This window comes from Mirounga angustirostris, unplaced genomic scaffold (assembly GCF_029215605.1).
Source record: "Mirounga angustirostris isolate CCGP_5_RB_7025 unplaced genomic scaffold, mMirAng1.0.hap1 SCAF_3, whole genome shotgun sequence".
Lineage (NCBI taxonomy): Eukaryota > Metazoa > Chordata > Mammalia > Carnivora > Phocidae > Mirounga > Mirounga angustirostris.
Window position 1 is genome coordinate 69197200 of NW_026991711.1, and position 17011 is coordinate 69214210.

General features: G+C 40.4%; 1 protein-coding gene across 5 annotated transcripts in view; it reads right to left on the minus strand.

Annotated features, from left to right (window-relative positions):
• The window catches only part of FRY (FRY microtubule binding protein), a 348688-nt gene extending 331929 nt beyond the window's left edge, over positions 1 to 16759 (minus strand). The window contains exons 1-2 of one of the 5 annotated variants that reach the window (XM_045869273.3): positions 16594 to 16756; positions 5230 to 5402 (exon numbers count right to left, since the gene is read on the minus strand). In XM_045869273.3, coding sequence (XP_045725229.1) covers positions 5230 to 5402; positions 16594 to 16640 — 220 coding nt within the window. In that variant the 5' untranslated portion in view covers positions 16641 to 16756. Of the gene's footprint in view, positions 1 to 5229; positions 5403 to 5917; positions 6093 to 6134; positions 6367 to 16515; positions 16566 to 16593 lie in introns of those variants that run through there. The other 4 variants (XM_054506292.1, XM_064586228.1, XM_064586227.1 and 1 more) reach the window with 4 other exon arrangements.
• Positions 16760 to 17011: the final 252 nt, after the last annotated feature.

Below are 17011 nucleotides of genomic sequence, written 5' to 3' on the forward strand. Positions count from 1 at the left end.
ACCGACTGAGCCACCCAGGTGCCCCCAAACTCTTGCTTTTGAGACTCCCTCTGCCTTGGGCCCTGAGCGCAACCTGCTCTGGAAGGAGCTTCTAGACGAAGTCACAGGACCAGGTGGGCAGGGGTGTCGCCCACAGAGGGGTCGTGACACATTTATTGTCACACGTCTTCCACCTCGCTGGACTATTTCACCACCTCTTACACACTTAATATGCAATGCATGCTGGTGGGTGTCATGGGGAATACTGGGGTGTATGAAGTATACTTCCTGTCCTTACCAAGCAGAGCCACTGAGCCTATTCACAGCCAATGACAACGGAACACAATCCCAGGATGCAGTTTTTTTATAGCACATCTCTAAAGAGCCCCCTCTCTTGGAGGCCCTGCTGAAATGTCACCAAATGCACTATTCAGCAGGGTTCCGGAGGGACAGAACTCTAACAGAGAACACAATACTTGAGGAGGCATGCTTACTGACAGTGTCTTTTACTGTGCCTGTGATAAGTAGGGGACCTGAATCAAACTGCCCGTCCCCACAGTCTCCTTCTGGCCACCCTAAGGGAGGCCGGAACACATCCCTGTGCCATCATTCTAACGGCTACCTTGTGTTTCCAATAGAAACCTACGCATGTCGAGAAAATGAGAAAAACAGTTTTCCTTTAGAAATGTTCAAAATCTCTTTGATTTTAAAACTACTATGATTTTGAATGACTTTTTTTTTTTTAGATTGTGGATTTGAAAAAAAATACATGCCTTTTGAATGGAATTGAGCTAAAAATGAGAATCAAGATTTGTATCTGCCTTGTGAATGCTGGCCAGAGTCCCCTACTCCTCTGGCCGTGAGTAGTCCTCACCACGCTTGTCCTCTGACTAAACAACAAGGAAGTTCGTGGAACCGCCTGTTTCCTCCAAGCAGATGAGCGCTTGCTTTTCACAGCAGATGATTGTAAAAATCAGTAAGATATTTTAAGAACTAGCTGATTATACAGACCAACTTGTTTGCTTAAGAATGCTGAGGGAACAGCCCATTACACCTGGCACCTGGGCCCCACTGGCTCCAGGTGTAGACGCAGATGCTCATTTCAATCTGACATGCTTGTGTGTATGCTATATGTTAGGACCACTTCTCTCTCTCTCCCCTTTCTTTCACTGAGCTGAAGCCCACTGCTACAGAGCCACTGGAGTTCTTTCAGGAGGAGGGGGAGACCAGGCTGGGGCTTGCTAGAGACACACACTCTTGACACTGGGCCTGGGCAGACCCCACTGCAGAACTTCAGCTTGAGCTAGCATTCTATTGTTGAGGCTTCTTTAAGGGGAAAAAATGGTTAGCATTTAATGTTTGTGTGTAAATATGATTTTTTAAGTGTAATGTTTTCCGTTAAAGATTCAGTGCTTTGAGTCCCTTTATTCAAGAGGCGTTTACTGAGCTGCACAACATGAAAGAAAATTCCTAGCACCCAGCTAGGAAAATTCTTTCCCATCCGCCTAGACCAGAAACTAGTATTTTCTGCTATCTCCCCAAGGTCTGGAATAGTTCGTGGTGTAGAGCAGAATCCTCACACATATTTCAATGAATGAATTACACATTGAGACAAGGGACACCTGCATTTTCCCCCCACCAGGAGTTCTTAAAATGATGAAAGGCAGTATACAGAACTTCCCCTGTGACAGTCTCTATCTGCCAACTAGTGCTTTCCTGGAGCTAGACTCAGGCCTTACAGAATGGACCCAGCTTCATGGCAAAGTAGTTAATTAACCACCAGATGTTGACTGAACACCTAGTATGTGCAATTCCTTCTCCTGGACAAGTGGGCCATGCAAGGGCATATAAGAAGATACAGTCCCTATTTTCCAAGAGCTTGTATCCAAACAAAAATTTAACAGTTGCCACAAAGTGACAAAGTGACCACTGAACCCATTCACAACCTAAGACAACTGAACATAATGCCAGGAAGTCAGAGGAAGAAAGGCGGATGATTGCAGAAGATGAAGATAGAAGATTTTAACTGGACCTTGAAGCCCAGATGGAGAATGAAACACAGGGCATAATTGGAATGTAAGAGTGTGTGAGCGTGTGTGTGTGTGTGTGTGTGTGTGTGTGTGCTGGGAGGCAAGGGAGAATGGCATGAAGAGAGTCTGGAAGAAGACAGAAAACAAGGTATGCCAAGAGTTAATTCAGTGCAGTGCATTTTGAATCAATTGAATAAATATTTATTGAGCACATAGTATGTGCCAGGCATTGTGATAGGTACTAGGGATACAAAGGTAAATGAGACTGATATGGCCCATGGCTCATGGGTTAGTGGGAGATACAGACAAGTAAACAGACAATTACAATACGGTGTGATAAGTGCTGTGCTAGGGAAAAGTCCAGGTGTTATGAGGAGGAGAAGGACACAGAGTGGACCCAACCCAGATGGGGGAAGGAAAACTTCCTAGAAGAAGGAATGTCAAGCTGACACCTAAAACTAATGTGGGAATTAGGTGAAACTATGCAGGTAGGGTATTCTAGAAGAGGAAACATGATGGGTCATGGGGGTTGGAAGTTGGCTGAGTTGTTTGAGATGCAAGGGGTAGGTATGTCAAGAGAGAAGCTGAGGAGGGAAGCTGTGGTCAGATTATGCAGTCTCTTATACTTCACATGAAGGAGTTTGGACTTTATCCTAAGAACAGTGATAACCACTGAAGAATTCTAATCAAGGGAATGAAACAACCAGACTTACATCTTGGGTGGATGACTCTCTGCAGTGTGAGATGGCCCTTAGAGGAAAGATGGGCGACAGAAGAGAAGGGTGATATGCAGTTAGATTCTTGAAGGTCTATTCCTAACACAGTGTGAGAACTAAACAAATAGTTCATGAATGAATGGATAAACCGATCAACCAATCGGTCAACAATTACAGCAAAGGACTGAGCACATGAGACCTGAGATGGAGGGTATGTACGTCTGTGCATTCATAAGGGTCAGAGTGAATGCACAGTGGCATGCTGATGGGTCTTCTACTCTTGAATCCCATCAGACAAATGGCAACAACAGTTGACAACGGAGTGCAGCGTAATCGAGCAGAAACAGCTTCAACACTGAGTCAAAATACCCAGGTCTGAGCCCTAGTTTTGCCAGTTGCTAATTCTGAGATGCATCTTAGTTTCTCTGACTCTCAGGTCCCACATACATCTTATCGGCTCATTATGTGCAGCTACTTAGCAGTAGATGGGAATAGTCATCACAATCCATGTACATTTCTGTTTTCAGGTGATGCTTAGGAGTGTTGGTGGGATGTGCAGTTATCCATTGCAAAGAGAAGTTAGGACAACCTGTGTGACAACGAAGTCATGGTTTAATTAAAGAGGAATGCAGAAATCAAGTAGCCAGTATTATCCAGACTTTGTCCAGGTAACTTTCTCACCTGTCAGTTGAAGACCCTGAGTGAAATGCTGGAAGAAGAGAAGAGCCTATCTCCTGCCATGGTCCCCAAAGAGGGAAAGGGGGGCAGACACAAATCATGTACTTGAAGGCCACAGGGTCAGGGGAGTGGCTCAGAGAACACAGAGCCACTGAGGGACACGGTCTAGACTAGAACTCAGCTCCCCTCCATGCAGTGCCCTTTTCACACCACCCTGTTGTTAATCATGACAGTTCAAGATCCAGAAAGGATAACCTGTGTGAAGTCCAAGCTAAGAGTCTTCCCACAGTTTTGCAGCTGTAGCTGACAGCCCAGAGTGAGATGACCTCATAGAAAGAGAAGACGAATGGGAATCATGGCAGAAAGAGGTGAGGGGCCCTGGGGTCTGGCTGTTTGGAAAGAAGGAGAAGCCTCCACGAAGTAACTGCGGGTGGTGGCGGAGGAAGGCAGGGTGCATCCTAACATAAATGGATCTGGGTGATGTTAAACCAAAGAGAGCAAAAGGCAGAAGGTGAAGAAAAGGTCTGGGAGAACATTCCTGAAGAAGTGCTAGCAAACCAACCCAACAGCAAGGGCTCCCTGTGAGGCCGCTTCAGGATGATAAGGCCGGCCCGGGATCCTCGGTGCCTTCAGATCAAAGAGAGCAGGCAGAAAGTAGCTGTTTTTCTAGACACATCAGACACCCCTGTGCTCGTCCTTACGGCATTTTTCACATTGTCCCTTCCTTTGCACTACAACACTCATCCTTCTGGCCCATTCTAGTCTGGGCTTCACTTTTTTCTGCAGCAGAGTCTGACACCAGAGCCACATCACTGAACCGAGAAGAAATCCATGAAAACAGCAGCTTCCTTAAGAAATGTAATTTTCAGCTTGTGGCCTTGAGTCCCCGTACTTCTAAATCATCTCCTAGCTATTTCCTAAAGCAGGATAATGACTCAGCTGTTAGGGGAAGTCAATTCCATTTTTATGAAGTAAAATCTGATTGAATTATTATTATTTGTTTTGTTTTGTTTTCTAGCATCACAGAGTTGGTCCTTGGCAGTTGGGTCTAATTTATCCTCCGTAAAGACTCCCAATAGATCAATCACAACAAAAATGGACACTTCTAGTTTCTCCAGGAAATTCCAATGTAAATAAGCATTGAAATCAAGTTGACTAAATAATTCAGACTCTCCAGTGATCACTCTCCAGTGATACCTCAGTTTGGGGTCACTGTCACAGGCATCAAATGATCTACACATCTGTAATATCCAGGCATGGACACCTGAAGCAGACATCAGAGTCCCTTCATCCAGACTGAAATCCATGAGTCTTCTGTGCTGTAATGCATTTCACCATCCACATTGTTTAATTGAGCCCTTTACTATAAATGGTTTTAGGCTCTGATGCAAGACAGGAATTTGAAGCATGCATTTGAGTATTTAATGGTATTAATTTCTGGTGCACACAAACATCAGCTTCACTCAACAATCCAGTAATCTTGCAAAATAAAGAAAATATGCCAGAAAATGAAATGCAGCATGGAATTCTTCCAGATTGCAAGCAAAGCAGTTCCTTGATCTGGCTGCAACTGACAAGTAATAAAATAGCCGCCTATTTACAGATCCTGAAAGATGTTACAATAAACAAAGAAAAAAAAAGGAAGAAGATGGGGGTTCTTTCAGATTGAGGAATCATTTTATTTTTTACATTCAAACATGTTTATCTGGCGACTTTAAGCTCTCAAATGTCCCAAGTTAATTTTAAATGTAACACATCTGATCATAATAAATGAAATACAGTCCCTTTTTCCCCTACTGGCAGGTGTAAACTTAAACAATTCCTACCTGGAAATATGGACGGTCTCTTTTTTGGGCGCCTCAGGTGAATGGGTTCCAAATTTTTCAAGTTTCTTTGAAGTCTCCCTCTAATGTCATTTCCTATGAGTAGTTCAGGCGGCAGGCTACTCCGTCTTGATGATTTATAATCATTTTGAGACGAATTTAGTTTGTTCTTCGTTCTGGAATATAAATTGCTGTCATCAACTGCCATTGTAGGAGATACATTCAAGACTCTGAACAAAAATCTAAAAAGCCCAACCCCAAGCCGGCAGCAGCCACTGCCACCTCAGCCCCAGATTCGGATGTTCTCGTGCTTTACCCTGCACTTGTTTGGGAAGCTTAGCAAGTTGATAGGCGTGGACTCGAACAGGTGTAGAATTACTAAGTGGCCCCTCCTTTCAACAGTTAATAGCAGGGGGGAGGAGAGATTCCCCCCCAAAATCACTAGGTGCAGAGGAGCGGGGAATTTGAGCAGACGCGGGCACCCGGGCGCATGCTCCTGCAGATGGTCCTACAAAGTGTGAAGGTGGCTGTGTGGCATTTCTGTTGGGGCAATGCCATAAAGTAAACACGACTTACTACTTAAGAAGAAATACCCACGCAAATTCCAAGTCTTATTTTTCTCATTACTTCTCAAACTCTTACAGATACTTTTTTACAAGTTTTGGGGAAACATTTTTACATTCCCTCGTACCCTTTTGTTTCGAGCCACACAGACGGAACAAACATCCGTCTTTATGAAATTCCTCATCTGGCAGGCGGCCAAGTGGAAGTTGGCTGCAAGACGGAGATGAGAGATAGTTGGTGATGATCAGGAAGGAACCCGCTGCGGGTGTGTATGGAGCAGAGCAGTAGTGCCGGGAACCCAGCACCGCTCCCCGACCCGCCCTTCCATCCTGTCTGTGCTCTACCTGGCAGATGACTGCTCCAAAAGTTCTGCAGTCCGGCTGCAAAGTCAGAGGTCTAGCAAACACGCTGCGCTGGTAGAAGTGGTGATGGCCTCCACTCAACAGATAAAAAGTAAATGTTATCCTTGCAGGTCTCTGCCTTGCTTTCAGCAAACACGGTCAGCTGGGTTGGTGGTCTGAGCAAAATCAGCATTTGACCTCTTATATGTTTGCTTTCTATCTCTTCCGGATTTTGCATTTTTGTGTCCTTTGTTCCCTTCCCCCTTGCTCTATTTATGTGGAAATGTTCTGCACTCTTTTCTTTAACTGACTGTGCAGAAATCATAACCTCTCCAGCCATGCCCCAGGGCTGTGTCCTCTGTGTTCTCCCTCTCTCCTGTCCTCCTTCACCCTCCCCGCTCCCCCGACACACACTCTCACACTCACACCTCTCTTCTGTTCTGTCTGACTGCAGTGTGTGTGTGTGTGGGGGGGGGGGGGGTCAGAAGATAAAGAAGATAAGATCTGCCTTTTCTCTTCCCAGTGCTAGGAATCGGTAGATACATAACATTACGAAGGATTTCGGGGTTGTTTAGAAATCACTATTTACTTTGGTTTCCTGGATGCCAAGTAGGTTTTACTATTTGTTAAAATTCGGAATTTGGGTGTCTTTACCTAGATAAGCATACACCTCCATGCTAAGAGAAGTTTCCCTCTCTATTCTCTTTATGCCCTTTTGACAACAGGTCTTCAAACCACAACAGATTTTCCGAAGAGAAAAGCATTGTTTTTTAACAATTAGATCCAGATCAGGGGTGCCATTATAATCCAGCAATTATACATATAATTATAACCTAGCAATTGTATTTACATATTAGATTATCAGGTTATTTTACTAAATCTGAGAAACACCTACACCACTTCCCTCACAGGACTTAGAACTTTATCAGGTAGCAATGTATCATTAACTTCAAAACAATGAGTGGTTTGTACCAAAACATTTTTAAAAGCCTATGAGACTGCTTGAATCTCCCTCAGCTTAATGAAAACGCATTTTTCTCTAGTAAAGAAGTAAAAAGTATTTTTTAAACTTTGAGATAATGATCTAATAACAGAAAAAACATTTCAAAATCTCAAGACCAGCACTGAAGTTTCAAATACACAGCAGGGTAGAGTCCTAGGGCACAAATGTTGATGCTAACAGGGAAAAATACAGCAACAGACAAGCAGAAGTTTGAGCTATTCAGTGACTGTTTCTTACCTAATTCACGGTTTCGTCATGAGCCTAACAAAAAGTGCATGTGATTGTTCCCATGAGAGACTATGGACTCTGAGAAACAAACTGAGGGTTCTAGAGGGGAGGGGGGTGGGAGGATGGGTTAGCCTGGTGATGGGTATAAAGAGGGCACGTACTGCATGGAGCAGTGGGTGTTATACGGAAACAATGAATCATGGAACACTACATCAAAAACTAATGATGCAATGTATGGTGATTAACATAACAATGAAAAAAAAGTGCGTGTGAGGTGAGATGGGAGTCTCTGAGAAAAGGTGTTATTGTTACACAGTGTGCAACAGGTACACCTGCGTGGTGTGCACATATAATTTTGCCTTTGTCTTTAAGGGGCTGGCTGGAAGCATAGAATTAAGTACATACGCTGTTGTTTATTCCATGCTTAATACCAGCTAGGTTCCTTGCTTAAGGCTTCGACATGCACTATCTCATTGATTCTTCCTGATCACCCTGTTCTATAGCTGAGTGAACTGAGGCACTGAATCAAATGTCTAGGAATTGGGGAAGGGAAGATTTGAGCATAGGTTTTATCTGGCTCCAAAGCTCCTGTTCAAGCCCATGCTTTACATTACAACACTGTGCTGCTTTATTAAGCATACCTGAAATCTAAAAGGAATTGAAAGGTCTTTCTCTATCTTCCTAAAATAATTCTTGGTTTTAAGCAGATTCCTTTTGCATCAACTATATGATTGAGGAGTGGTCCAGCTGACCTGCCGAGGCTTGCCCCTCGTCACTGAGCTGTCAGTAGGTCTGAAGGTTTATGAGATGAAAGTGAGAAAGTGAGAAAAAGCAGAATAATTCAGAGTCTTGCTTTAATAATAAAGTACCCATGTTCAGGCTCTTCATATTAAAATGCACGTAATTATGGTATTTTCCTGAGATTTATGCTATAATTAGAAAAAACCCCTACCCTATGATAGAGGTAGCCCTAATCCTTAAATGATGTAGGAGGGGGATGGAGGGTTCCTGATATGTTCAAATTAATCCCTTTCCTGCCCAACTCATTCTCCCCTCACAGGGAATATAAGCAGATATGATTCTAGCTCCTTCAGTATATTTCCTTAAAGAGAAAAGTGGGAACAGCTTGAATCTGCTATTATTAAAATTTTAGGGCAGTGAAAACAAAGCACAATATTTATTTAAAAGTAGTATTAAATCAGCGAACATGAAAAAAGTAAACTTTCCTTTCAAAATATTTAAAGTGGCTGCCAAAACAAATGATAATTAACCACAGCAAACGTAGCTTGGTTTGGTCTACATGAGAACATTCAGAGATTGTAATATTAAGTACACACCTCCCCCTGCTTCATGGTAACAGCCAAAAGTGGAATTCCTTTCCTTTCCTTTCCTTCCCTTTCCATCCCTTCCCTTCCCTTTTTCTTTTTTTAAGGCAGCCGAAAGAATGATGATATTGGGCTCTGGGCTCAGAGGAATCTCTAAACTTACAGCATAATTTAAGTAACAAAATATACGATGGATATTCTCTATTCCTACACTTTGTATTAACTATTGTTTTGAAGGTCTCCATTCTCCAGAAAAATCCAATATGTTAATCTCTTTTGAATTATCCTAGCTTCTTTTTTTTTTTTTAAGATTTTATTTATTTATTGAGAGAGAGAATGAGATAGAGAAGAGAGCATGAGAGGGGGGAGGGTCAGAAGGAGAAGCAGACTCCCCGCAGAGCAGGGAGCCTGATGTGGGGCTCGATCCCAGGACCCTGAGATCACAACCTGAGCCGAAGGCAGACATTTAACTGACTGAGCTACCCAGGCATCCCTGGGTGTCTGACTCTTGATTTCTGCTCAGGTCATGATCTCAGAGTCGTAGGATCCAGCCCTGCTTTGGACTTTGCACTAGGCATGGAGCCTGCTTGAGATTCTCTCTCTCTCGCTCCCTCTGCCCCTTCCCCCTCTAAAAAAAAAATTGCTCCCTTGGCTTCCATTGCATTATCTCTTATTTTTCCTCCTATGTCTCAGGTCTTTTCTGCTCAGATTCTTCGAAAGTCTATTTTCCTCCCTTCTTCTATTGATCCTTCTCTTTGGCAAGCCCATTTATTGAGCATCTATTATGTGTCTGGCACTATGCTAAATCCAATGTCTGCTCTCAAGAACCTCTCAATCTAGGAAGGAAGCAAAACTATAACAAACTAGTTATTTCAACAGAGTGAGCACTCTGTGCAGAGGTGATGTACAAACAAGCTACTTAGTCAACTCTTCCTGATGGAGAGGGGGATGGGAAGGGAAGGGTTTTCAGAGGAGGGGTGAGTTCACAAAGCAGGTGAGGAGAAACTGTACAAAGGCACTAAGATGTGACGTAACACCCACTGTCCATAAAACAGCAAGTACAGCAGTCCCTTACCCACACCAGCGCATTACATCATACAAAAGCACAGACATTAGAAAAACAAGATCGGGGATTCCTAGCCTATAGGAGACTAACGGAAAACCCAAAAGATAGTATTAGTATATGCTTTTTAAACATCACGACCAAGTAGACATATGGAAGACACCTACTTTAAAAAAATCTGTATTGAAAAACTGGCTCCAACTTTTCCAAGCAATTTAGTAGTCCCGAACAAAATGTAAAAAGAGAAAAAAAACCCCTCTGGCTCCAGTAAGTAACCCTTCCCCTGAATCATCTTTATGTATTCCGGAATCTGTGATGCAGGGATTTGCTAAAGCAGACTCTTAACACAAGTTTTGAATGGCATGCAGACTGAACCTTTTTAAATAAGCTCTAGAACCAGTTCTTACTGGCTTGAAATCCAGCTTCATTTACGCTTGCATTCCTCCTTGTTCAATTTTGCAAGTCTCAGCAAAATGCTGGTGTAACTGCCTGGCTTGTTCTCAAATTAAGGTAGGGCTTACGGGCACATTTTTCTGGGCTTGTTGTGGAGCTCTTTGGGGAGAAGGCACAACATAAACAAGTCTCCCTCTCTACACTACTTCCTGACACATCCACATGGTCTATTTGGGGAAGGGCTCATGGTCCGTATTTTTATCTTCTGTTTACGGGATCGAACTGAAATTTGCATTCATAAAAGAATAAAGCTTTTGAACATTCTTGTCCAAATACTAGGCAGTGTAATCTCAGAAGTGTTCTTGCTACAAGGAAGTTGGCAAGTGACTGTTGTAAAACTGAGATGGCAGGAACAGTGGTGGCACTCATCATTCTCACCACCGATTGCAACTTTCATCTCTGGACCATGAAGTCTAAATGCACACCCATCCCAAACTTCTCCATAGTGTTCTAGATCTGTATATTCAATTGCATACCAAACATTTTTTGGTGGGAACTCAGCACAAAACTGGCCCCTCCAAACCTGCAGCTCCTGAGTTTCTGATCTCACTAAAATGGCATCACCATTTGCCCAGGCACTCAAGCTAAGAACCCTGGGATTATTCTGCCTGAATGATGTCATGTTATCTCTTAAACATCTTTTCATCTGTGTCCTCTTTTGTACCTTTGCTGTCACTACCCAGTGGTAGGATTCATTATCTCTTTCCTGAGCTATTGCTTCAGAGTCCCAACTGGCTTGGCCACTTCTAGTCTTAGTTCCTCAAGCATTCCACCTTTGATAAAGCCTCTTGACCCTTCATATCTTGGCAAATTACTTCTGGTTAGCCCGTTTCCCTCTTAAAAATGCTGTTAAGAATTGGACAGAACACCTCTGATGTGCTGACCGGTCTGGTGAATCATAAGACTCATTCTAACCTTGATACAAACTCCGTGCATCTTGTAAAGCAATGCAAAATAACTTTAGCTTTTAGAGCAGCCATATTTCCTCACTGTCTGATGGTCTGACCAAACCAAAACCCTGAATTTCAACACACGCTTTGCTGTGAAAGAGGTCTCACCAATCCTGGACCTGGTCTACTGACTTCCTGAAATGTATCAGAGGTCTTTTCTGTTGCCTCCATGAGATTTCCTTTTGCTGGTTTTGGTTCTTAGATTCAGCCTTTGCTTTCTCTCACATGTTTGGGGTTCTGTTTGGTATTGGAGGGGAGAGCAGAAAGGATAGTATTCAGAAATTTCTTTTATTTTTTATTCAAATAAGATTCCTTGACCTAAAAATCTAAATTTGTAAATTTTGGTTTCAGACAAACAAACAAATCATTGTTCACCAGGACTAAGCTATTTAATGTGCTGCCTGGTGTCTTGATTTTCTCATGAAAGAAAGAAAGAAAAAGAAAGAAAGAAAGAAAGAAAGAAAGAAAGAAAGAAAGAAAGAAAGAAAGAAAGAAGGAAAGAAAGAAAGAAAGAAGTGAGGGAGGGAGGGAGGGAAGGAAGGAAGGAAGGAAGGAAGAAAAAAAATTTTTGCATATTTCACCATTGCCTTTTGTGAATTAACTAATGATTCATATTCTTAGGTGAAAGATATTATATAAAAAGTGGAGAATAAATAACAACAAGTTGAAGAATTACTTATGTATTCACCTAAGTGCCATTACTATTTTGGCAAATTAAATGGTATCATTATCATTATACCACTTTTATAAAATTCATTTGATTAGAGAGTGGTATTCCTGATGAAGACACTCAGCAAAGTAAGAACAGAAGGAGACTTTGTCAACCTAATAGAGGACATCTATGGAAAATTTACAGATAACTCATACTTAATGAGGAAAGACTGAATGTCCACTCTTGATTTAACATTGTACCGGAGGTCCTATCTAGTGAAACTGGGTAAGAAAAGAAATAAAAGACATCTAAATTGAAAAGGAAGATGTAAAACTATATTTGCAGATAAATGAGCATCTATATAGAAAATCAGACAGAATCTATAAAAAAATTACCAGAATAAGTAAGTTCAGCAGGTTGCAGGATATAAGATAAATGTATAAAAAGCAATTGCATTTCTATGTTAGTAATGAAAAAGTGGAAAATAAAATATAAATAGACAATACCATAAAAATCTTAAATATTTAGGGGAAAATCTGACAAAAGATGTGATAGACATATACATTAAAAATATATTACTAAGAGAAATTACAAAAAACCTATATAAGTGGAGAGATAAATCATATTCATGGGTCAGAAGACTCAATATTGTTAAGATATCAATTCTTTCCAAATTAATCTATAAATTCAGTATAATCACAATCAAAATCCTAGTTTTGTTTTTTTTTTGTAGAAATTGACAAACTGAAAAAAAAATCGACAAACTGATAGTAAGATTCATACAAGAATGCAAAGAATCAAGGATAGTCAAAACAACTTTGAAAAAGAGAAAAAGTCAGAGGATTTATACTACCAATTTCAAAACAATATAAAGCTAAAATAGTCAAGAGAGCATGACATGAAGATAGACAGAAATATTAATGGAACTGAACAGGGAGTCTAGATGTGGGACCACATATACATGGACAACTGTTTTTTTGACAAAGATGCAAAGGTAATTCAGGGGAGAAAGGATAGTTTTTGCAACAAATAGTGATAGAACAATTGGATGTCCATATGCTAAAATAAATAAACTGATCTTTATCTCACACCACATGCAAAAACTAACTAAAAATGGATCACAGACTGAAATATACCTCTAAAACCATAAATTCTAGAAGAAAACATAAAAGAGAAAACCTCTGATCCATAAAAAAACAAGTTAATAAATTGGACAGTATCAAAATTAAAATCTTCTGCCATTTGAAAGAGACTGTGGAGAGAATGAAAAGATAAGTCGCAGGCCAGGAAAAAAATATTTGGAAGACATTTATTTGATTAAGAACCTGTACCTAGAACATGTGAGGAAAATTAATAAGAAAACGAACAACTTGGTGCGCCCAGATGGCTCAGTCAATTAAGCATCTGACTCTTGATTTTGGCTCAGGTCATGATCTCAGGGTTGTTAGATGGAGCCCTGCATCAGGCTTCCTGCTCAGCAGGGAGTCTGCTTGGGATTCTCTCTTTCCCTCTCTTTCTGCCCTTCCCCCACTCACGTGCTCCCTCTCTCTCAAACAAATAAATAATTCTTAAAAAAAAAGAAACAGAAAACAAGCAATTCATTTAAAAATGGGCAAAATATACCAACAGATACTTTCCCCAAAATACAGATGGCAAATAAGTACATGCAAGTGTGTTCTGCATCGTCGTCATTAAAGAAATGCAAATTAAAGAATGCAGTGACATTCTATTGCCGACCTATTAGAATGGCTAAAATTTAAAAAGATTGGCCATATCCAGCATTGGGGAGAATTTGGAGACACTGGAATTTGTATACACTGTTGGTGGGAATGTAAAACGGTAAAATCATTTTAGAAAAAATTTGGCAGCTTCTAAAAACCTAAACATATACATATATGATCTAGCCATTCCACTCCTAGGTGCTTACCCAAGAAAAATAAAGGCATGCATTCATACAAGGACTTGTACACTGATATTCATAGCAGTTTTACTTATAATAACTAAATACTGGAAACAAATGTCCATCAACAAGTGAATGGATAAACCATGGTATGTCTATACAATAGAATACTATTTATCGATAAAAAGATTATGGATTCATGTTGCAACATAATGAATCTCAAAATAATCATGCCGAGTGAAAGAAGCCAGACCAAAAAGCATGCATACTATATGATTCCATTTATATGAAATTCTAGAAAATGTAAGCTAATCTACAGTGATACAGAGCAGATCGGTGGTTGCCTGGTGGTAGGTGTGGAGGGATGGGAGGCAGGGACGACCAAGGGGCACAGTAAAATGCTGGGAGGGGGTGGATTCATAGGTGTATGCACACATCAAAACGAATCAAGTTGTATACTTTAAATATGGGTAATTTATATGTTGATTAAACCTCAATAAAACTTATTTTTAAAAAGGCAATGTTATGCCTTCCACCAGTGCATCTGACAAGGATTCAGAAATGTTCTCGACTTCAGGTAGTAAAGTTAATAAAAGCAAAACCAATTCTTCTGATTCCATCACCAGCATCAAGAGCGAGTGGAGATATATATGCACCCAAGAGTTATGTGAGTCTTTTTCACTTAAGAATTTTCTTCTCCTGAATTATGTCTTTAGCTTTTAATTTTATACACTGTAGAACTTCTAGAATGCCTGAAAGAATGTCCACATTGACACTCCCAGGTAACACATTCACTAGTACAGTGAGTCGTCCAGAAAAGGTGCACAATAAATGTTACAGAATAAATGAATGAGTAAATAAATAAAGGAAAAGAGAAGGCATTTCTTAAGAGGAATTTCCCTCACAAGCTACCAAGAAAACCTGTGAAATCTGTTAGGTCAAAGAACAGTAACTGTTTAAGATAAACTGTTAGGATAAACATCAATTATCTTAGCTGGCCTAGATGCAGCCTTCGTAGACACCACAGGACAGGACAAAATGAGCTAGTCTGAAGCTTCTTCCCCAGTTTCCAATGCCACTGATGTTCTTCAGGCTATCCTATCTGAACCTTCCAGATCTAAGTGGCAGCATGAAGACTTCAATGGCTTTGAAGTTGGATCTAACGGTGCCCTGATTGTTGAGGTGACACCACACATTTTATGAAAAGCACTTGAAACATCCTAGCCATTTCATACACTGAGCTGGCTCAATTCTGTGCAAATTTAGGTGTAGTCAATGGGAAAACTTTATAACTCATGGCCATTTAAATGTCAACTTAGCCTTATATGATTAGCAGTTTTTTAATATCTTACTATCTTGCTTATTATATACACAAGAGTAAAACAAAAGTTTCTCAGAAACTGATATCAAGCAAAAAGTTTGTAAGGATACAGATTTAAATATTACCATTAAGAAGCCTAATCTAATGGGAGGAGAGCTCTGTACCCTCAATATCTTCTCAAATTCATATAGAGCATCTAAAAAAATGGACCACATACTAGGCCATGAAACAAATCTCAAAATACCAATTTGTTTCATGTTGTCATACTAGATGAGACATTCTGTTATTACTACCTAATAAAACTGGGAATCAATATAAAAATTAGCAAAAGCCACTTTCTTTTATTCCAGTGCTTATAATAGTAATTTATTGCGCATTCCCCAGTCACATCCTGTGCTAAGCATTTCTCGTGCAGTATTTTGTGTACCCTCATGAGTGTTGTACTACCATTATCTCCACTTTTTAGAGGAGAAAGCACATTAAGAGGGGCCAAGAAACTGCACTGAGTGACTAATTACAAGCAAGCCTATTCTTCCTTTATTACCAAAATCTATAAACTATAAATCTCCCCTTTGATTCTTTGTTTCTCAACTACCTCCAAGCTGTTTCCTTTTTATCCTTGGCTTCTCTCCCTGTTCCTTACCCTTACCCCAAAAAGCATCTCCTTTGCTCTGTCTTCATTTCTGGGCCATTTTCCATGACCAGGAGAAAGCAATTGGATCAAATGAGGAATTCAAAAGGTGTCCATCTAGTAAGTATTGCCACTCTCAGGTTGGAAGAAAGCACCATTTTCTTTCCTCTGCCTAGAAATTAAATTCCAACTCAGCATTCCAAACTCCTGTTTTATATAAAATTTTAGAATGTGCCATGTTTGTTTACTCACTATTGAGTACTAGCCAGCTTGAAGGAAACTTTATCAAAACTTGAAACTATCTTCACCAGTAAGGTGGGCCTTAATTTTCCACTTCAATTCTCCCAAGCTCCCCTATCATCTCAGAAAGATCGACTGTTCTTCTATAAATATATAGAAAAAAATAATTATCCATTCTAGATTAAAAAAAATGATTTATTTTATATCATATTCTAGAAGCTAGGAAAGGTCCAAGTACCAGAAACCAAACTCACAGAAGTCAAACCAACATCTTTCTACCCCCTCATAAAATACAACTATAAATTTGTTATTAATTTATGATAAAAAGCTAAGAGACAGGATCTTAAGACAACTCTTGAAGCAGATCTATTTTTGGTTTACTGTACCAAATTCATATTTATTACTGGTTTTATTAATTCTATTAATAATTACCATTTAAAGGACATCAGATATTTTCATAGTAGCTGAATCTCAAAAAAAAAATCCTATTTCAGATTCTTTTTAGCTTTTTTTAAATTTTCTTTTTTTATTACAAAGGAGATACATGTTTGTTGCAGAATATTTGGAGAGTGCCAAAAAAGTAAATAAAAGGAAGCAGAAAAAATGGCCTAGCCTCACCTGTCTAGACAACCACTCTCAACTGTTTGGCACATTTGGTTCCAGATTCCAGGCTTTGTCCTGCCATCTACCACTCACCTCCGTTCAACCTCAGAACCTGTTCTTAGCAAACCGAAGGAGTCCATCCAGGGACCAGTACCACATGGCTGGGAGGGGCCGGTGGAGTATTTCCGGAGCCAGGCCAGTGAGGTAAATGAGGGAGGCTGTCTGGAATAAGAAAACGGGCCGCCGTACACACTGTGAAAATGCAGGATGGCCCTCTCTCTCAAAGGGCAGTGGTGACTCAAGACCCAGCAGATTGTGCTTGTGGAGGACCGAAGGCCCAGATCTGTCTCATTCTCTGATTTTTCAAGAGAGTTTTGAAATACTCATTTTTATGTTGAAATATTCTGAGTTGTCAATGTTGGCACCAGGATTTTAAAAACATTATAAAGGATAAAGAAACCAAAATTGTGTACCAGTTGAGGCTTCTGGCTTAAACCGCTTTTCTGGGCCA